The 23414-nt window shown below is 37.1% G+C and overlaps 1 protein-coding gene across 3 annotated transcripts in view; it reads right to left on the reverse strand.

The window, feature by feature from the left end:
• Positions 1 to 593: 593 nt before the first annotated feature.
• The window catches only part of LOC124799295 (optineurin), a 142117-nt gene continuing 119296 nt past the window's right edge, over positions 594 to 23414 (reverse strand). For 2 of the 3 annotated variants that reach the window (XM_047262879.1, XM_047262878.1), the window contains 2 exons: positions 6380 to 6500; positions 2695 to 2832 (listed from right to left, as the gene is read on the reverse strand). In XM_047262879.1, the coding sequence (XP_047118835.1) occupies positions 6381 to 6500 (120 nt within the window). In that variant the 3' untranslated portion in view covers positions 2695 to 2832; position 6380. Of the gene's footprint in view, positions 2833 to 6379; positions 6501 to 23414 lie in introns of all 3 variants that reach the window. The other variant, XM_047262881.1, reaches the window with a different exon arrangement.

A 23414-nucleotide genomic window follows, 5' to 3' on the forward strand; every position in this document is an offset into this window, starting at 1 on the left:
CTTCAACAAACATTTCATAGTCGGAAGTGGGCAATGACTTCTTTTGAACAATTTATTGTGACTGCTGAACTACATGTGAAGGAAACACTTTACAGAGTCACTGTCTGCAACAACAACATACCACTGTGTTATATTTTTTCTGATAGAGCTCCAACAATTCCCCTAAGCCACTACGCCATTTTGTACACACACAAATTTACTTTGTTGCTTAATAACAGTGAACACGTTCCTCTCAGTTTTTATTGATATTAAAACCTTACATAATCAGTCAGATGACTGTCAAAAACTTCCTTTAAATAAAAAGAGATCAGCAGCAGATGGGAATATAAGAATGCAGATGATTCCTGGGTTTCTGACTTCTAAATTTGCACTTAGCACACACACACACACACACACACACACACACACACACACACACACACACACACAGATATATATATATCTGGTCAGCTGCTTAGCTGGGTTTGGCAAGTATGCATCAATATATAATTTAAAACAATCAAAATGTTTGAAATATGAAATCTATTTCTAATTCTCCTTACTCACAGATTTAATACATCTTAGAACAGTTGGGTACGAGTATAAAATGTTACTTTCCAGTTTAAAACATGTTTTTAATGGATGAAAGACTTCTATTAATGTAATAAAAATGAAATAGTTTTGTGATATACATATCTGCTCATAAAATTTGAAATATTAATAAAATACAGGCATCATATGAACAGTATTAATGAAACCAATGGAAGCACTAGGATAGTCAATAATGATAACAATAACAATAATAATAATAATAATAATAATAATAATAAGTGATTGTAAAATATACAACAGCATCAGAGATGGTAACTGGTCATTAAAAGAAACTCATTTCTTTCCTAGATTTACATTACTGGCAACTCAAATTGAAACAAATTTTTGCAAGGAACAATCTTATAATGATGGAATTAGTTTGAGAACTCCCATAGATGTCAAATATTACACCCTAGTTTCTAAAATAAGCTCAGTAGCAATTTAATAAACATACTTATGAATACATCCTGTAATCATACAGAAAATGAGTTGTGTGACAAGAAATATAATGCAACATGTAATTTACTTTATATCAGTAGAGAAACTAATGTAACAATGAAAAATGTGACCAAAAACAGCAAAGTGGTATCTGTTGCTAGGTGTACAGATTTTTACTTTTTGTAACTCATACCAGTAAATGAGTTATTGTTAATTACTTAAGTTCAACATTCATTTCAATAAGGTACTGGCATGCTGCTTAATATTACAGCAGCCTCATGTTTTGGCCTAACATTTAACATATACAGAGAGAAAATTTATGACTGTTGTTATAAATAGTTTATTACAATAAATGCAAAACATTGTATGAACATTATCAAGTGGGATAAAGATCAAACCACTGGCCTAAAAAGAAAATGCAAACTACCATACTGCACCATGATGGTATTAAATAAATAGCCACAGCTGTGTAATTTAGTTCATGTGAATTAAACCATACTGGCAGACTACATACAACAAAACAGTATCTGTAGCAAATAATTATAGTTACAACAGGCAAATTATTGGATCTCTTCACTCACAATAAACCTCAGTTGATTTCTCAAAGTAAACCTCAGTCAATTCCCTTTCCTGGACATAAACTGACTTAGTAGACTGCTAATACTACGATCACAGTATCAGAAAAGCACACTGCAACTCACTGCCTTTATCGCAAACTAGAACAAAACACTTATAAGTGATGTCATGAACCAAATTTTATCAGTCGAGTGCAATTTGGCAAAAATTAAAGGGAAATATTAATGAAAAAGTAAACAATTTTCTGTGCATGATTGCTAAATTTTAACAGTGATCGCACATGTAAAAATGAAAGTTATTAGCAATTTGCTTTCAGTAAAGGTGAGCAAAAAAAAGGCAGCAAATGATTGAAAGTTACCAGGGTTTGTTTGGTTTGTAATGAATCTGTAAATTCCAAATGATCGTATGAACACATTGTACGAGCTGTAGATTGTGGCAAAACTGCTTTCCCTCATTTCTCTGTGCTAACTAAAAAGTTATTTTAAATTTTTGTGGAAGTTAATAAAAAGGCTACAGTAATATATGGGATATCAATAACTTATTTTGTTTTAAATCACTGATGATCTGTCTCCGAATTAAATCTCCACTGAAGAATTATACACTAACAGAAGATAATGGTCACAAATGCACCATCTGACAATGACTGAACAAAACTGCATAATAAAATATATACTAATCACACATACACAGTATACAACAGAAGTGGTAACTATGGGAGCACCTCAAACAATATTCAGAAACCATGTACGAACATTATGTCATGAAGAGTTTTTCATCAAATAAAATACAAACTGAACATGTATCACATGGGCTGCAGAAGGAAACTGAGTGCTAACACATAACACCAATTTGAAGTCTACCTGAAAGCCACTGAAAGAATAAAGAAATGAAAAAGGTCCCCCAGAAAGTTAAAGATGGTAGAAAACTGCAAATAGGATAATTATGTAGACAAATATATTATAAAATTTTTATGATGCAACATACATAGAATTTGTTTCTGAACGCTGTACAAGTACATATGGGAAATGGTATTAACCACTCTCATAACTAGAAGACTACATACAGTTTAAGCAGGTTTCGTTACATGAAAATAAATGTTTAATTAATTATCTTCTAGCTGTTGTTGGCACTTCATTCAGGGAACATCTGCAGATCCAGACATCTATCCACATGCCGTTCCAGAGCTTGAAGTACAAAGAAACTCATGTTGCACTTTGGGCAATGGTACAGGTCGTTCACCTGTCTTTCCTACGAAGGAAACAAATGCTTATTAATCAGAATTCTTCATTTATTGCCTCACCAATAAATTTAAAAATTTCTTAGGAGTTGTTATAATGTGTAAGGATGTTTCAACAGGAAGAGAAGGTTTTTAATTATTTCAAACTGCTGCAGATATCAAAAACTACCCAACACCATTAAGTATGCTGATGAACATGTTCAACAGCTCAAACAACCATCTATATGTTGCAACAAATGCCACAGACAGTGTTGTTGTTTGTTCAAATATAAATAACAACAACAACTCAAGAGAAGTAATTTTGTATGCACTCTAGAAACAGTGACTTCATTGTTCACGCATAAAAACCATTCCAATATTGTTTCAGGAAATATCTGACTACTTATACAAAGTTTGCGAGAGAGAGAAAGAATTTATTAATGACATAGTCATTCTCACATGTAAGGTGAGTATGTCAAAGTTAACGAAGTTATGTTTGTATGAAAAATTTATGAGTGTAGAATTTCTTAATAAATGGTACAACATGTTGTCAAATAAATAAAAAACTTCCAGCCTACGAAGCTGAAGGAATTGACATACTTATTATAGGGGAGTAGTCAAACTAGAACTGAAGTTGTGCTGAACATGGAACTGCAATTTTTAAGGAACTACTAGTTCTTCATACAAATTAACAGGTCACTGTTAAGGTGCTACAACAACAGAATCCATTGGAGACAAAATTTCTGCAGGTAACAAAGACACAAAGAAAACTTATGAGAGGTGAATTAGTGTAAAAAATGATCATTTTTCCATCTTCATTTCAGTTGTGTATGATAATTATTTTCTTTTATACTATCCAGGGCAGACAAGTACAAAAACAAGACCTGGAACTTTTCATTTAGCTTTTGTTCTTGACTGTGTGTGTGTGTGTGTGTGTGTGTGTGTGTGTGTGTGTGTGTCTGCTCTGAAAGAAGACCCTATCCAAAAGCTAAACTGCATTTACATACATGCCTACCATTCAATTCCTTGACAATATAGTGAGTATTTATCTTAAAATCTTTCCGTGTATTTCAGCTGAAACCCTATTAAGTTCCTAACAATACTGCTCTTCAAGTCTCTCTTTATCCATTCACAATACATCACCTACAACATCCACTGGTTTCTCTTTGCTGATCTTGTCTTAATTTCTGTAATTCTTCTTTCCTTTACTTTAATAATACAAATTCTCACACAGCTGAACTGTCAAATAATTTACAAGTCCAGCCTAGTTCTGTGAAATCATTCATTATTTGATTAACATCTGTCTCTCTCACTGACACACACACACACACACACACACACACACACACACACACAAATAATAAATACTTAGTCTTGAGGTTTTGAATCTTTAGGGTGGTTTCTCTCAGGAGAAGCAGCCTGATATACCAGAAGAAAATAAAATTTATGCACTTATCGGGAAAATGGTGTGTCTCTCTCTCAGTGGGTCAAGGAAGAGGAAAGGAACTGAAAGTGACAGCTAACAATAATACCTAAGATTAAAGAATATCAACAATAATGTACACACAACATTCAGAAAAAAGTGAAAGCTGGAACTCCACTCAAATGACTGGAACCAGCTGTAAGGAAAAGATAAGAGGCAGAAAAATGGCCCAAATTCAAAGTTCAGGAGCACTGGATTTATAGTGGGAGTTTCAGATGGTGTGTGTGCTGAAATGAATGCACAGGTTCATGTGCTGCATTGCTGGGCGAGTCCATTAGTAGATATTACGTTTACCACTGCCCACAGTTTGTCTAGGGCCAAACATTCCAAGACGGGTTTGATGGTGGTAAAGCAATATAGAATATGGGCAAAATTCGTAAGTTAGTTGGAAGCCCGTAAGTGTGGCACTCTACACAAGTGTATATACTTTATCAGTTAATATTGTACACAACTCATCAATTTATTCTGAAGAAAAATGTCTTGAAGATGTTATTTATTTGTAGTGCACTTGTATAATAGTACAGTTTCTTTGTCAAACGGCAGTGTTTATTTACAGCTTACTTGGTCTGTAAAAGGGGTCAGTCACATATTTAGCTTTAACACACTCTCTCTCTCTCTCTCTCTCTCTCTCTCTCTCTCTCTCTCTCTCTCTCTCTCTGTGTGTGTGTGTGTGTGTGTGTGTGTGTGTGTGTGTGTGTGTGTGTGTGTGTGTATTTTACCAGCAGATTTTATTGTTTACTTACATGTGCTATGTGAGAAACAAAATTTAAGAGCTCTTTACAAATGAGTGGGAGTTTGAGTTGTCAATCTCCTGCCTACTTTACAATGAACAAAATGTCTCTTTTTAACAAACCATTCTCACTTCACTGGCCATACTAATAAGTGACAGCGTCAATGTTGTCTAATGCACTACTATAGGTAGATACTTCCTTTTTTTTTATATATTTATTTATTGTTCCGTGGGACCAAATTAAGGAGAAGTCTCCATGGTCATGGAACAAGTCAATACATGAAATTATAACACGTTAGTAGAAACAGATAAAATGAAATATAAGAAACGTATTCAGGCAACAAGTCGTAAGTTTAAATAAAGAAAATCAACAATGTAACACTGGAATTTGCTTAATTTTTCAGCTCTTCCAGGAGCTCCTCGACAGAATAGGAGTGAGCCATGAGGAAACTCTTCAGTTTAGATTTAAAAGTGTTTGGGCTACTGCTAAGATTTTTGAGTTCTTGTTTTAGCTTACTGAAAATGGATGCAGCAGAATACTACACTCCTTTCTGGACAAGAGTCAAGGAAGTGCATTCCACATGCAGATTTGATTTCTGCCTAGTATTAACTGAGTGAAAGCTGCTAACTCTTGGGAATAAGCTAATATTGCTAACAACAAAAGACATTAAAGAAAATATATACTGTGAGGGCAATGTCAGAATTCCTAAACTATTGAATAGGGGGCCGACAAGAGGTTCTCGAACTTACACCACATATAGCTCGAACAGCCCTTTTTTGAGCCAAAAATACCCTTTATGAATCAGAAGAATTACCCCAAAAAATAATACCATACAACATAAGCGTATGAAAATATGTGAAGTAGACTACTTTTCGTGATGAACTGTCACTTATTTCAGATACTGTTCTAATGGTAAATAAAAATTTCTAATGGTAAATAAAAATTTCACAGTTATAATTACTTTTAGTACATGAAACAGTATAGCATGAGTTACAAAAACTAAGAAAAAGTACTCTGGACCATGCCTATAATCTGTAAACATAGATTACAATTTATCCTCCACAACAAGCTAAACAATCTCTCAATTCTAAATGCCACGTGCCACCAGCTAGACCACACCTTTCATCAAATATCTTTTCTTTGTATAACAATATTTTCACAACAATGCATAATTAACCATTTCTCATATGAGATCCAAACAAATTATTTTAAATGCATCAAGATGATAACTTGAAATTTTGTAGCGAGTACACCAGAACAATATGATCTGTACTGCTAAAATAAAATTTGAATAACAAGTTCAGGTTTCTCTCATTTGAATGTTTTTCTGTCTGTTGCATACAAATTTATCATAATGTTTCTTACCTCAGTTTGTCAGGTTAAGACAAGTTTCCACATGAAGTTCTAAATGATCCAACCTTGGAAATTGCCTATTGCAGTTTGGACAGTCATATTTTTTTCGAGGGGGGATTTCTTCATTGTATATCTGTAAGACACATGAGATTTCTCTTAAGTCTAACTCACACTGCAGAAAAATCGAGAAAGCGAAAAATGCACCCGGGAATTAAACAGCGATATCAATTGTGACTGACATTTACACAGCACACACAAGAATATGGTGACAGAGTAGCACTTCAAACTACACGAAGTGCCCATTATTTCATTACAAACAGATATTGGCAAGTTTGTAATGGACCATGGAAGGAACCAGTGAGGGCATGATTAAGGAATCAGATGTGGAAGGCAACTCAAGGAAATTGCACCGATAAGACAGGCTGGTTATGCTGCTGGAAGATAAAAAAAAGTCTCTTGGGGCAATAGATATTGTAGAGCAAACCCTGGACAAATAGCACTGCGTGGGTGCGAGTGCTCAGGCTGCAGTCCCGCATAGCACTCTGAGTGCAGCAGTGAATGGAGCTGAGGAGTAGGAGGAAAAATACGATTACAGCTGGATGCTGCTACACTAAGACAGTCCCTGATCACATGCCAAGCAGTTTCCTAGTTAACATCGAGAAACACAGCACACTTGAAATCTTCCCCCTGCTGTTCCTCATTTTTCATTTTGAGTCTGTTGATCCATATCATGTGTATGTAGTGAATGCCCAAATTAATCAATATTTTATTCAGGCCCTATTACATGCAAATGCATTATTCAGATGATACTTTTGAGTATGTTGGTTTAGTTTCACTGTGAACCACTGTGATTAAAATTAATGAAGAACTGAAATTATCATAATGGCATGCAATTGTAGATTTTGAGTGAGAAAAAGTTGTTTTGGGGATATAGACACATATCATTAGAAAGCTATAGCTTCTGACTTCACAGTACCATATTTCAATTTTAAGGAAACTAGTCAACTTAAAAGATAATAAGTATCAAAATTCAGACATGCCCAATATTACTTTTGCTTTTTGAGCCATTAGACCTGTTTAATTCCCACTTTTGACAATACACACTAATTGCCCATGATTGAATGACAGACATCATTAATCAATTATGCATAAATTATCATTATTTAAAATACAGCAACTGTACTTGTAAATTTGAGGTTGGTTTATCCTGGTGAAAAGGCAAGAAAAAAATGTGTGTTTCGCAAATAACTCTCATTACTTCTTCACAGTGTCTCCTTTGAGGGATATACACTAAGTCCAGCGATTCTCCGACTTTCTCATTCCATTGGAAAAATAGGTTCTGTCAAACTCTGCAAAATACTCACTGACTGCCTATCACTTCCTCATTTGATGAAAATTTCTTCCTAGCAAGCCAAAGCTTCAAGTCAGGGAACAGGAAGATGTTACCTAGAACTAAGTCTTGTAAATAGGGTGGATGAGGAACCAACTGAAAGCCCCATTCACACACTTTCGCTATTGTTATTGCTGATTTTTGGGATGGTGCACTATCTTGATGACAGAGCACTTTTTTTGCGTGCCAACCTTGGTCTTTTTCAGCCAACGCAAGTTTCAAAAAATCCAACAATGAAGTATATTAGGGTTCAGTTATGGTTCTGCTTTTTTTCCAAGTAATCAGTGAGGATTATTCCTTGGGAATCCCGAAGAACAGTGGCCATCACCTTACCAGAAGATGACAAAATGGTCCTTGCCTTTTTCGTTACACTTTCACCAGCCTTTGTCCATTGGTTGACTGTCATTTTGATTCTGGTGTGTAATGATGGATCCAGGTTTCATCAACAGTCACAAATCGGCACAAAAAGTCTTGTAGACTGCAATTATGCTGAAATGTTGTGCCGGATGCACTTTTGGTCAACTGTAAGCAATTGCGGCACCCACTTTGCACACAGTTTCTTCACAGCCAATTCTCCATGCAGGATACTATGCACTCATTCAGTCATCTCCCGAACTTTTATTCAATGGTCTTCCATTATCATACCATGGATTTTGTCCATGGTTTCCTTTGTGGTGACCACAATTAGACAGCTGGAGCGTGCTTCATCTCCGGTGCTTGTCCTATCATGTTTACATTCATTAATCTAAAAGTAAATTGCTGCAGAGTATGGATGAACTTCATCCAATAATGAAATGTTAGGAGCTTCACCCATTAGATACTAAAATCTTAAATAAGACGATAGTTCTGAAGTGGAGGAGGAAATTAATATTAAACAGGTGTTATATGAAGTAGTCAAGAGGTAAAAGAAACGTGTGCGGTTGATAACATTACATCACTATTAGAACAGCTTATGGGTAGTTAAAGGTAGGGATGGACACAAATAATAGTGATCTCAAAAAGGAAAATAAAAGTGACATTGGTAATCTAGATTTAAAACTGCACAAAACTAACAAAGAAGTTAGTGCAGTTAGTATCAACATTAATAATTTGGGCAAAAAGATCAATTCAGTAAACTTTAGTTTAGAAAAAAGTTACAAAAATATGGCAAAACTTTGGCTTCGAAATGAGATGCTTCTGAAAATGACATGATATACGAAGGAATTTAAATGAAAAACAACTGTAGTAAAAAGATGGAAGTTGATGTTAATTCTGGCCATCTTGAAGTTGCAGAGGTAGATCAAACCTGTTTTAATATCAATAATTATGATATGACTCCCCTAACTGAGTGAAAAGATACCTCTGATGTTCAGAATCTGAGGATAGTTCAGAAAACTGTTGATGCAGATGCTCTTACCTCTGTACAAGTTGAAACAACATGTATACCTGTATTAAATAAAACTGTTGGCAAAGCCGATGGCATTATTATTGAGGAAAGTAAAAATTGTGTAAAATAAATGAAATGCAATTAGTAAAGTTGAGATGAAGGATATTCCAGCAAGGAATGAAACATCTGGAATGACTGGCAACATAAATAAGGCTTTGTTAACCTACCAGTAGAGCTATGTCCAAAATTTTTGAAGTTGGCAATGAAGTGAACTGTTTGAAGAAAGCTGTTTCTAACGTAAATGTGCAGGAGATAATTTTCAATGTGAATACGATGCTCAATGACGTGTTGTTTGAAAACTTGTAATGTTCAAAGATTTTGTACTTACTTGCAATGGGCTGCCAAATGTTTCAAAAATTAAATATTCGATTTCACTTAAAACAGCAAAACTAGATGGAGGAGCAGGGGGTCTGAGTCACTGAGAATCCATGAACAGGTAGAGGGCTCACTGAACTTCCATGAACACAGTACTAGGTGAGTTCTGTGGGTAGATTTCATTTTTCCATTCTTTAATCACTCCTTTCTTTATCTGTCCCGTTCTTAGATTGCAAGGAAAAAAAATCATCATCCACTATTTTCTATACCCCAATAAGAGGATGGAAGTATATGCTCTGTCTACCAAACTCATGACAAATGTCTTATACAGTTTTGGATTTTATACTGATGAAATATTTGTAAATAATTACAAAATCTTTTCCAGTTCAATGATTTGTAAAATTCAGAATGCATTAAACAATATGAAAGTTATACAGCAACAGTAGGTGAAAAAAATGCAGAGCAACAATACACACAGTATCATTCATATAAATGTCTGAGGCTAAATTTAAAGTTATGTGTTTAAATTAAAACAAAAGTAAAATCCATTTGCTGTAGTAATGTGCCATTGCTATAAAAAATATATTGCCATATTGACCAAGTCAAAGTAAAAAAAAGCCAAATAACTTGTTATGCGATCCTTAATAATTTTCATGCAGGGACATATTTATAAATAGATACTTTCATGCTAGATTGGAGAAAAGTAAGTGGTTTTAAAGTAAAATAGTATCCTCACCTGGAACACTAAAATATAGTACATAAGCTTTTGTCTGTTTGTAAGGAGACATAAATGTTCGTTAATTATGTGACTTTATTGCTGTAGAGAGGTATTTATTAGAATCATTTTTTGTAAGAGAAGACAAAGCAGGAATTTTTGGAAATACCATTTTGTTATCTGGATGATCTGCATGGGTCATAGTCCGAAATTAATCAAGAAAAAAGAAAGAAAGATCAAAATTGCAACTCTGACTGGTTTTTGTTGTGATAATATGCCTATATGATCTGTAACAACACTGAAGTAGTATACGTAACCCATAGTACTACACGTAATACATTATCTGTAACAGATAATCACATACTATTTTTCGTGAAATATATTGATTAACCGATTCATGAAGTAAAAACTTATGTGTATATGTTTCTCTTTGAATGATACCAAGTAACAATGCTTTAAAACAAGTATATTGGTAACTAACCAGTTTCGATAAATGAAACAAATATGTGAAATTTTGACAGGAATAATCAACAGGGAGTTCTCAATTTTTTGGAATAATCAAGTAAAAATTGAGAAGTTCAGAAATTATGGCTTTGGTTCAAGAGACTTCAGTGATTGAGATACATACTGAATGACTGACACACACGCACACAATTTTGAGTCTATTTATCCATATCATGTATATGTAGTGTACGCCGAAATCTATTAAAAAGTTATTCATACCATGATGACAGATGGAGTTTTATGCTTTTCACTGCGTGACTTGATCCAAATGAGTATAAACTCGCATCGAATGGAGACACCAACTTTACTACATGGCTGTTGATACTGATGCAGAGATGTTAGTGTGATGAGTGTGGTACGCAGGCTCATTACATAAAAGCTAGAACGGTAATGGCTAGCCATATACTAAAAATTTTTGGGTGGGGTGGGTTATCTAAAGACTTGTGAACGAATATTTTTGGATTTTGGAAAATATACGTTTATGAAACAGTTATGGTTGAAGTTCTCTACAGCTGAGGAGCAGTAGGTTCAGGCAATAATTTAGTTTACATTATGAGTAGCTAGTTAGTAAGTTATGAATGGTTACAGTAATATTGTGTGTGTCAACGCTGGGAATTACCTAGGGAAGTACAGTTGCCATATTTGAAATTATGATAATATAAGCAAACTTATTAGAAGTGTAACTGATTAGTGACGGGTTTCATTCAGTCCAGGGCAACCAAAGTATAATGTCACACTTGGAACTTACAAAGGTATAATGGCTCAAAAAGCAAAAGTAACATTGGGTGCATCTGAATTTCACTACTCGTTATCTTTTATGTTAATTAGTTTCTTGAAAATTTTGTTCCTGAAAATTAAAATGTGTTAATATGAAGTCTAAAGTCAAGCTTTGTAATAGCATGTCTCAATACTTCAAAAACCACTAACTAGCTCAATCAAAGATACCATTACATGCTGTTATGATAAGTTCAAATGGCTGCTACTTTTAATCCATACATTTCCCAGAAATACTAAACAAATCACTGTAATCAGCAATCTGAAAATTATCATCTGAATAAAGAATTTGCTTGTCCATTAAAATAATTGATATAATGGAGGTGGTTGCCCGTGAACTACATTTGGTACACATACTGAGATATCAGTATTATGGAAAGGCTAGTTGCTACTCAACTTATAGCAGAGATGCTGAGTCACAGATGACCGTCACAAAATGAGATTTCGGCCAACAAGGCGTGTGTCAAAAATGGACACCCCGTGCGCGCACATACACACACATGCACACGCACGCACTCACTCACTCACAGTCTCTGGCAGCTCAAACTGTGAAGAGACTGTTCTCGCGAGCGTGCGTGCTTGCACTTGTGTGTGTGTGTGTGTGTGTGTGTGTGTGTGTGTGTGTGTGTGTGTGTGTGTGTGTGTGTGTGTCTATTTTCGACAAAAGGCCTTGTTAGCCGAAAGTTCATTTTGTGATAGTCTTTTAGTTGTGCTTATCTGCGACTCAGCATCTCCGACATATGGTGAGTAGCAACTATCCTTTTCATAATATTGTTACATTCCATCCTGGATTTTCCACTGTTGGAATGAGACATATATGCTGATGTTCTATATCACTCCAAAGTTAGGTGGTTAACTTGCAGACAAGTCCTGAAGAGGTTTCTTAATTTGCAGAAAGATGTCACAACATACCTGATGAGGAGTGAAAAAGAGGGCATGTGGATCTGTATCTTTGTTGGACTGCTGACTTCACTTTTATGATCTACACCACTATTTCTCTCTCAATGTAAGGGCAGAACCACTACATAACATATGGCAGACGAAGCTGATGTTTCTAAAGAAAAAATTAAACCTATGAAAAAACCATGCAATTATTCCTACACTCAAGGCAGTAAACTGTAGACCAGACATGATTAATTCTATTTCAGTAACTGAAACACTTATCAAAGCTACTCCAAGACCTTGCACAAATGAAGACACACAGTGTAGCATCCAGTTCAATGAGCTGTTTGTCCAATATAAAATGATACCTCATGAGCAATACCCTACACTGCACAACCAAGCTGCTGAAGTTTTTCAATGTTATGTTCAACATGTGTGTGCAGTTTTTCCTTTTTTTCTGAAACTAGCATGTGTTGTTGTGTGGTCTTCAGTCCTGAGACTGGTTTGATGCAGCTCTCCATGCTACTCTATCCTGTGCAAGCTTCTTCATCTCCCAGTACCTACTGCAACCTACATCCTTCTGAATCTGCTTAGTGTATTCATCTCTTGGTCTCCCTCTACGATTTTTACCCTCTACGATTTTTACCCTCCACGCTGCCCTCCAATGCTAAATTTGTGATCCCTTGATGCCTCAAAACATGTCCTACCAACCGATCCCTTCTTCTAGTCAAGTTGTGCCACAAACTTCTCTTCTCCCCAATCCTATTCAATACCTCCTCATTAGTTACGTGATCTACCCACCTTATCTTCAGCATTCTTCTGTAGCACCACATTTCGAAAGCTTCTATTCTCTTCTCGTCCACACTATTTATCGTCCATGTTTCACTTCCATACATGGCTACACTCCATACAAATACTTTCAGAAACGACTTCCTGACACTTAAATCTATACTCGATGTTAACACATTTCTCTTCTTCAGAAACGCTTTCCTTGCCATTGCCAGTCTACATTTTATATCCTCTCTACTTCGACCATCATCAGTTATTTTACTCCCTAAATAGCAAAACTCCTTTACTACTTAAAGTGTCTCATTTCCTAATCTAATCCCCTCAGCATCACCCGATTTAATTTGACTACATTCCATTATCCTCGTTTTGCTTTTGTTGATGTTCATCTTATATCCTCCTTTCAAGACACTGTCCATTCCGTTTAACTGCTCTTCCAAGTCCTTTGCTGTCTCTGACAGAATTACAATGTCATCGGCGAACCTCAAAGTTTTTACTTCTTCTCCATGAATTTTAATACCTACTCCGAATTTTTCTTTTGTTTCCTTTACTGCTTGCTCAATATACAGATTGAATAACATCGGGGAGAGGCTACAACCCTGTCTCACTGCCTTCCCAACCACTACTTCCCTTTCATGCCCCTGGACTCTTAAACTGCCATCTGGTTTCTGTACAAATTGTAAATAGCCTTTCGCTCCCTGTATTTTACCCCTGCCACCTTCAGAATTTGAAAGAGAGTATTCCAGTTAACGTTGTCAAAAACTTTCTCTAAGTCTACAAATGCTAGAAACGTAGGTTTGCCTTTTCTTAATCTTTCTTCTAAGATAGGTTGTAAGGTTAGTATTGCCTCACGTGTTCCAACATTTCTACGGAATCCAAACTGATCTTCCCCAAGGTCCGCTTCTACCAGTTTTTCCATTCGTCTGTAAAGAATTCGCATTAGTATTTTGCAGCTGTGACTTATTAAACTGATAATTCGGTAATTTTCACATCTGTCAACACCTGCTTTCTTTGGGATTGGAATTATTATATTCTTCTTGAAGTCTGTGGGTATTTCGCCTGTGAAACTGGCATAGTCTAGCCAATATTAATGTTTAACAGATTTTAATCTCCATATCTCTGTGCACTTAGCTCTATCACAAATCATAGTTCCAGATACATCACATACTGTAAAATCGAAATGTGTACAAATTTGTTAACATTAAAACTTACAATTAAGTGTCTGTACATGAAGAATTTCCTAAAGAGGCTATGAAGTTCTGCTGATCATATTAACATTACCTTATATAGTTATTTAATTAAGTAATAAACTTATTGACATGCTGAATAAGCAAGTCTTCTGCCGACTGTTCACATTGTTCTCGCACAATATTTCAATGGTGTGACTGCACCCTGCTTTTGGTCCTCACTACGTCAGGCACTCTGTTTACCGTCCACACCCACCAGGGGCAGCTCTGGCTGTCCGTTCTTGCTGATGGTGCTCCAATCGCCATCCACACTTACTCTGTCCATCCTCTGGTATCATACCTGTTGTCTGATGCTCTGTTTCACATCCGCACTGCACCCAGCATTCTGTCCTCCAACTGCAGCTGCCTTGGCCATCCTCCGGTCGTCTTGGGCGTTGTGTGTGAAGCCTATCCCTGTTGGAGCAGGCATTCTGTGTTGCACTTTTCATCAGGCATTCCACACGCTTTTGTCTCCTCTGTGAGAACAGTCAGGTTCCGAGTCCTACATCTGCTACTGTTAGGCATGTTTTGTGACATATCACCTATGGTCTGGACTGCTTTGTCTGGTGCTCTGTCCAAGTATTGTTTTCTTAGTCTCCACTCCCATTTGTATTTTTCATGGAATCTTGATGTTGCCACCACTGGGTTTTAAACAGCTCAAGTGCTGGATTCCAGGCAGCAATTAGCTGGCATCCAGTGTCACAGCTGACGAGATTCTCCATGACTGGTCTCAATAGATTCTTTTATGACACTGTTACAATATCTCGTGGTCTGTCACAATCTTTGTGTCATTGTAGTTCATTGAGTGACTGAGTTCTAGGCAATGCTCTGCTACTGACGATTTGGTTGGCTGTCTAAGTCTTGTGTGCCTCTGGTGTTCTTTACACCTAACATCTACTGTCCTGGTGGTATAGTCGACGTGTGACATCCCACACTGGCACTGCATGTTGTAAATACCTGGCTTCCGCAGCACCTTTACATTCCCCAGCATTGCCCCAATTTTAGTGGGTAGGCAAAATATGCTTCTGATGTTGTGTTTCAAGAGAATTCTGCTGATTTTGGCAGAGGTGAGTCCAGCATATCTGCCATATGCTATTTTGTTATTTAATTCTCATAAAATTTGATGAGGAAACATGTAAATGGCATTTTCAGCTGAGCTACTCTTCTAAAATCAAAACTGTGATTTATTGGGGATATTATTGATACTCACAAGGGAAACTCCCCATCATACCCCCTGCAGTTTTGGTGGTAAGAGGGTGCAGTGGACACCCTGCCAAAAACTGAACAGAGATCAAGTGTAAAAACAGAAAGAAATTGTACTGAACTGTGAAAAAAGCCAAAAAGTGAACAGTTCAAGCACAAGAAGCGCAACATAGAGTAGGAAAGAAGAGCAATGGTGTTGTGGATAAGTGGTCATGGTGTTGGACTGCAAAGCAGACAAGCTGTAGTCCAAACTCCTTCATGTTTTTTTCTTCTTTGCTGTGCACTGTATTCAGATTTGTTTTTGTGTCATGGTGTAACGTCCGTTTGCAACAGCGAGTTGTAAGGAAGGGACCTATAATCAAATTTGATCCTGCACAACTACTTTATTAGCAAACGAAAGGAAGTGACTTTCAAATGGGAACCACAAACATTTTATGACAAGGCGAGAAGTCATCCGAATTGTCCACCAGAAAACATGTCTGATGCATCATGCCCCTAACTTGTACACCTGGTGTTGGAGATACCTCCTTGCCTGATTTGGGTGTCTCTGTGAATGTGAACACTTCCAACGAAATGATGAAAACATAATAGTTTGTCACATAAGCCGCAACAAATGAATACAACAGTTTTACAATAACACAGTTTCTCTGTGCTCTGTCAAAACGTACGTTTTTAACATTTTTGATGTTGCATTCCGTTTTGAAAGTCTTGACTCTTGAATTCATTTGTTGTAACATAGTTCACACCCGTTTATTTGTTGTTTTCATTTCTGTGAGACATCTATCTGGTATCTCGACTGCTCACACTGTTCATCACATTTACTTGTGACGGAAATGTATTCTTACTACACGACTCATATTCTATAATCAATGTATAGTATGAAACCTACCAAAACTACAGAAAGAGAACAAATGTTTCAATGATGAGCTGCACAGTTCATAATTGTGTGTGTGTGTGTGTGTGTGTTGGGGGGGGGGGGGGTGTTTCATACACAGCTCTTGGATCATTCACTGTTTCTATTTTTCATTGCCCAGTACACCTTCATCCCGTTTTCATGCTTGATCTGTGTTCAGTTTTTGACAGGGTATCCACAGGGCCATCTTACCACTGAATCTGAAGGGGTGCGATGTGGAACCTCTCTCGTCAGGTGGGATTATTTTCTCGAAAACTTTGGAAAATGACGTCTGTACTGAAACAGGTCAGTGGTTATTGACATCTCTCCTTTCACCTTTATTACAGAGGGGTTTAACAATGGCATACTTCAATCTCTCTGGAAAAATGCCTTGAATTAGTGACGCATTACAAATTTCAGATAAGCTGGGACTTGTTTATTATATCCCATTACATTCTGATCACACCTCATAAGCTGTGAACTGTCCTTCCAGGCTTGGAAAAAGCTGTACAGCTTATTAGAATTTAGTACCCAGTTGCTGAGTTTGTTATATAGCATGACTCTTGAAATCTGAGCACCTGCTATGTAACAAGGGCCTGTTTCAGCTATCTCCAGAGATTGTAATGTACACTCCCACATATCCTTTTATTGTGCTAACTATGACTCCACCCATGTTAGCTCCCCCTCAGCCTTTTTCTGCCCTTCTACCTTCTTTGAACTGTAGTACACAACATTTAGTGATGCACTATCTCTGACCTCCCAATCCCTCCAATGCCTCTTTCTGCAGAATTTTCACCATCCTTCTGTACACCTTTGTCCACCTTATGAATCTATTAACTCTTTTGCCCCTGGAAGATGAAAATTATGATTCCACAAGCAAGAAATATTGTTTTTTATTCATTTATGAATGTTTGTCCAAGCTGCACTGGTGAAAGCTTCACAAAATAGACCATAAATAGTTGTGTACATTTGAGACAAAAGATCAGTATGAAAACTGAAATTACACGACTTTTTCATGACGAGAGGTATGAAAATCGAAGTGTTATCACACATGGAAAAAAAGCTACACAAAAATTTAATTTTGGTTTAATTTGTTGTTTTGTTTAATGCAAATGTGATGCTACATGATAGAGGCAGTTAAAAGTTTTTAACAGTATCATATTGCCCAACATAATTGTCTCAGAGTCCGAGACCTGATCAGTGCAGAGTTTGCACTGAAGATTGCTGTTGAGATTGTGTAAATACAGATAATTATTATTCTGCTGCACTAAGAGAGTGGACTAATGGGCTCTTTTGGTTTTTTAATTACTAACTGTTATGTCTGGAGATCAAGGCTAAGTTGCATTGAGGAATTACACACATTTGATGCACACAAACACTGTTAGGCTACAATTTCAGAGATATCTGTAAAGAGAATATGTGAAATAAAGGAACTGGTTAAAGTGTACATAATTTGATAGACTGATTTTTTTTGTATGATACACCATTACATTACACAGCTTCAATACTATTTTGTTAACAAAGGCGGCCGAATTTTACGACGAAGGAATTTCCAAGCTCGTCCATCGCTACGATAAGTGCCTTTATTTAAATGGCAACTATGTAGAAAAGTAGTATTTAAGTGTGGCTTTCATGTGTATATAATAAAAAAAATTTCCAATACTTTATTTATTTTTAATTCCAAAACGTAATGTACTTTGTGTATAGCCCTCGTATAAAAGGATAGTCTGTTGCCATATAGCAGAGATGATGAGCCACAGACAGGCACAACAAAAATACTAATAGACACATAAGCTTTTGGTCAGAAAGCCTTCTTCTGAAACATGTTGTTGTTGTTGTGGTCTTCAGTCCTGAGACTGGTTTGATGCAGCTCTCCATGCTAATCTATCCTGTGCAAGCTCCTTCATCTCCCAGTACCTACTGCAACCTACATCCTTCTGAATCTGCTTAGTGTATTCATCTCTTGGTCTCCCTCTACAATTTTTACCCTTCAAGCTGGCCTCCAATGCTAAATTTGTGATCCCTTGATGCCTCAGGACATGTCCTACCAACCAATCCCTTCTTCTTGTCAAGTTGTGCCACATACTTCTCTTCTCCCCAATCCTATTCAATACCTCCTCATTAGTTATGTGATCTACCCATCTAATCTTCAGCATTCTTCTGTAGCACCACATTTCGAAAGCTTCTATTCTCTTCTTGTCCAAACTATTTATCGTCCATGATTCACTTCCATACATGGCTACACTCCATACAAATACGTTCAGAAATGACTTCCTGACACTTAAATCTATACTTGATGTGAACAAGTTTCTCTTCTTCAGAAACGCTTTCCTTGCCATTGCCAGTCTACATTTTATATCCTCTCTACTTCGACCATCATCAGTTATTTTGCTCCCAAAATAGCAAAACTCCTTTACTACTTTAAGTGTGTCATTTTCTAATCTAAGTCGCTCAGCATCACCCGACTTAATTTGACTACATTCCATTATCCTCGTTTTACTTTTGTTGATGTTCATCTTATACCCTCCTTTCAAGACACTGTCAATTCCGTTCAACTGCTCTTCCAAGTCCTTTGCTGTCTCTGACAGAATTACAATGTGATCGGCGAAGCTCAAAGTTCTGTAACCTAAACATTCACACAAACAAAGATCACAATGTGTCTGGCTGCTGAGGCCAGGTGCTCAGTCTGGCCTCAGCAGCCAGAGACAGTTGTCATGTGTGCCTCGGCTGCGTTTGGTGGGCCGCATCAAAACCATTAGTGGGCCACGATCACAATTGAGCGGATAGTGCAGAAAAGAAAATTAGCCACAGATCAGTTCTCAACATTATATATGACATTTTGAACATGAGAAAGGTTACTGGCCACTTGGTTCAGTACCTGTTCACGTCCGTTCATCCTGAATAGATGCAGCAGCAGGCCAATCCTGATGACTTTTTTAGCCTTCTAATAACTATGGATAATGCTCGACATATGACTATAATACAAAGTAGCAAAGCAAGCATGAGAAACATGAATTCACCACTGCCAAATAAGGTGAAGATGCAACCATCACCAAATAATGTGACACTCAGCATTTTTGGGAAAGGCTAGGTGTGGTACTAACAGATCGTGTTCAAATGGGGTAAAGGGCCACAGGACCATATCACCAAAATCTCCTGACAAGATTACCAGATTAATTATTTCACATAACTAGAAGACGATGGCAGCATTAATATTGTTACACATTGACTGTAAGCTCTGTATTTATCAGATTTATGCCTACTCAGGAGCAAACTCCTACAGAGATATACCGCCAATGCATCCTGCATTTGTCAACATTCTAAGTGACAGTATGGTAAGACAATACTGCAGGCAGTTTACCGACGGCTGAAATACTGTGTGTGATAATGACTATAGTGTCTAATTGCTCCGAGTGATAACACAACTGATGGAAAGCAGGTAGCAAGGAAAATAAAATTTAAGATAGCTTAAGGACAATGTAAAACACAAACCATGTGAATGGTCAATAGGGTCTTCCACTTTTTACTGTGACAATCTATTAGTTTCCAGTTATAACTAACTCATTACATCACAACAATAGGTTGTAATTATGTTCCCTGTAACATGCAAATATGTAAATTTTCACAGAGCAATTGTTTCACAGTATCAGACTTACCTGATCCAGTCCTTTAGATATCTCACACTCTGTTATACAAAACAGTTACCCAATGGCTTGGTTTTCAGAAAGTGTAAGCAAGATGAGTGTCAAGGCAGCTCACATGTGTATTCAAAACAATTATATGACTGCAACAATGACATTCTTTCATCGCTATGAAGAGGAAGGTGGTAAGCTTCACACTCATGTAACAAACAGAGATGAAACAAGGGAGATACATGCCACAGCAAAATCCAAACAAAAATCCATGCACTGGCCGCACTGTGTTTTTCCTGTGAAGACCAATTACAAGCAGACAATCTCTCTCTCATATTATGAACAGAGATATAATGAGGGTGATGCATGGACACCAAAAAAATAAAGTCCCTGCACTGGTAGTGAAGTAATTCTAATGTGAGGACCAAATTCAAGCAGACAGTCTTTGTTAAAATAATCAGGTTCACTGTTTTCTGCAATTAATAGGGCATCTTCCTGATAAGTGTTTACTGTGAAAGGAGGCTGTAAATGCTGAGTGTTACTGTCAGACATGGGGGAGCCTCTGAAGGACAATCCAGAAAAAGAAGTGTGGAATGTGAAGTAGAGGCATTATGCTTTTGCACAATACCACACAGACCACATCACACACAGTCACTTGCTACGGTTTGGATGGGAGACCTTTGAGCATTCACCCTACAGTCCCGACTATTCGACTCAGTGCAAGAGAAGCTGATGATGTGATCTAGTTTTTAGATTATATCTACTTCTTTTTTGTCATCTTAGCTCCTACAATAATTATGTTAATTTGTATTTGACCACATTTTGAGATGAGATTTTTATCTATGTAACACTTGTTGAACCTGTTGCTATGAATGGATTTTATCAGCTTTATTTCAGTATTTCAAATAAACATATAACTATAATTTTGCTACCATTTGGTTAGCTGTGGTAACCAATGACAAACAAACAGAAAACTGAATAACCACTGCACTTCAAACACTGCTACTCAAAAAAATAAAAATTGAACACACACACACACACACACACACACACACACACACACACACAGAGGTCACTCAATGAAACCTGGTTAGTCAACACACTTGGTGACGAAAGTTGTCGCTACATAAACGTCTGCAAACCAATTTTGTAATAGTTGACGGAAAAACCTGTGTGGAATAAGAACACTTGCTTGGGAAAAAAAGCTATTTCAGGGGGAGGAAGGGGGGGGGGGACAAACTCATGGTATAGAAGGGGGTTTAACACTGTAGTTCAGCTTTATTTTAACTTCTCTTCTTTATTACAGTACACATACAAACAATAACAATCTCTCTGGAAGCTGTGCACTGACAAATTTGAATAATTGACTTTGTGGGAACAGGTGGGCAAACACAAAAGACCTAAAATAAAAAGGAGAAAGGTGAACAACAGGTAAGTAGAACATGATAAATAAAACGTTGCTCATGTCTCATCTCAGTGATTATGTGGCTAAATGAGAAGTCTTAGTCAAGGTTGCAGCAACTGGTGGACTCTGAACGCTTTTAAAATATTGAAACAAGTCCAAATTAAGGTCCCCAATCTTGCTAGCACCTTTGAAATAGGACTGAAATTGTTACATCTCCAAAACCAATAATGAATGCCCTGTAGTTCTCTAACTGCATCCACCAATCCAAAATCCAGCTGTTATGCTGGTCCCAGCAATTTATGCCAAAAATCTGCATGTAAAGACAAAACAGGCTGAGAGTTTAAAGTCAACAGGGGGAAAAAAATAATCACAAAAAAATACAAATTTCCAGTTCCTCAGAAACAATGTAATTTACTGTTTTGAATTACACCTCGCCAAGTCTATCATTTTTATTAAAGACTGTACACTTCCTGTATCAAAAAAGTAGCTTTTGTTATCACAAAGGATCACTAAATTCTGCTTCAGGAATGTTAAAAACATTATACGTAAAACACTACCACCACCACCACCACCCAGAGGCCAGGATTTGCTACCAGGTGAGTTGTCAGCTAGCTGACTTGCTGGTTTCGTTAATTCCAAGTCCTTCAATGAAACAGTTTCAACATTCAGGTTTTTCAGCCAATAAGCCTCAGGAACAGAATGCAGGCACTTTAATGGCTATTACTATTTCTGCAAATAGCACTCCTCCGAAAAGTGTGTTCCTGCCACAACTTTTCTGCAGATTATTTGAAACAGGTGTTGGAACACACTTATAATCTTAGAAAACTCGCTCTCTCTTATGCCAGCAGAGTAAACTTTGACCACAGGATGCTTGGATGGACTGCAGAAGGACCAAACCAGCTCCTCCACCCTGGACAATGTCTCCTTCCACTGGATGCTGGAAACTGGTACTGATGTCATCAGCAGCCAAAAAGATGACCCAGAAATGATTTCTTACAAGACTTCATCAGCGTGAACTCTAAGAAGTACAATTAAGATTAGTGACTTGTTGCACAGATGAGGTAGATATTTTTTTTGTGTGGGGGGGGGGGGGAAATTGTTGCTAATATGCATGTGGAGGATGGCCGTATAAGTATTGAAACAACAGCTCCGAAAAGGACAGCAGGGCATGCAAAAATTATAGTCATCTGCGAAGTTATTGAGATGGGGTACTGTACACAGTACCAAAACAATGAGAGGGGCAGAGAATTTCTGAGGAAACGCAAACATATAGGGTACAGGAACTAGTGGAGGTTGAGACCAGCAAGGATACAAGACTAAGGAAGGAAACACGTTAGGGTTGCATATCCTTTTAATATTTAGATTATTAAAAATGGGGCATAATTTAGCTGGACAAGGGCAGGAATGCACAGACTACTGAAAGAAACCCTATTGGTATACACCTGAAGTTATTTAGCAGGGAGCTTGAGTAAGACTTCTTCCAAACATTAAACTTGAGCCACAATAGCTATGCCTTAATCAGCACCACGAAAGTGTTGGAGGAACAGTTCCAGCTATTCAGAGGAGCCAGTAGTGATGGGGGATAAAAACAGCATAGAAAGTGAAATAGCTGCCGATGAAGGCCAAATTATGTGAAGAGGGATGAAAATTGCGTAGAACATGAAGTAGCTGTTAATGTTGGATAAATAACACTGAGCAGCCTCCTCTGCAAGTAAGTAGTCAAACATGCCCCTGTCCATTGTTCCTGTGGACTGTTTGGATACTTTCAAGCCCACACAGAATCCTGGGCAGTGGTTTCAATAAATACAAGGGATATGATGATTGCTTTCACTAGAGGTCTTCCATTTAATGTGACACGATAGACCAATGTCAAGACTGGGATAGGAAAAGCTGGTTG

This window comes from Schistocerca piceifrons, chromosome 5, assembly GCF_021461385.2.
Source record: "Schistocerca piceifrons isolate TAMUIC-IGC-003096 chromosome 5, iqSchPice1.1, whole genome shotgun sequence".
Taxonomy (NCBI): Eukaryota; Metazoa; Arthropoda; class Insecta; order Orthoptera; family Acrididae; genus Schistocerca; species Schistocerca piceifrons.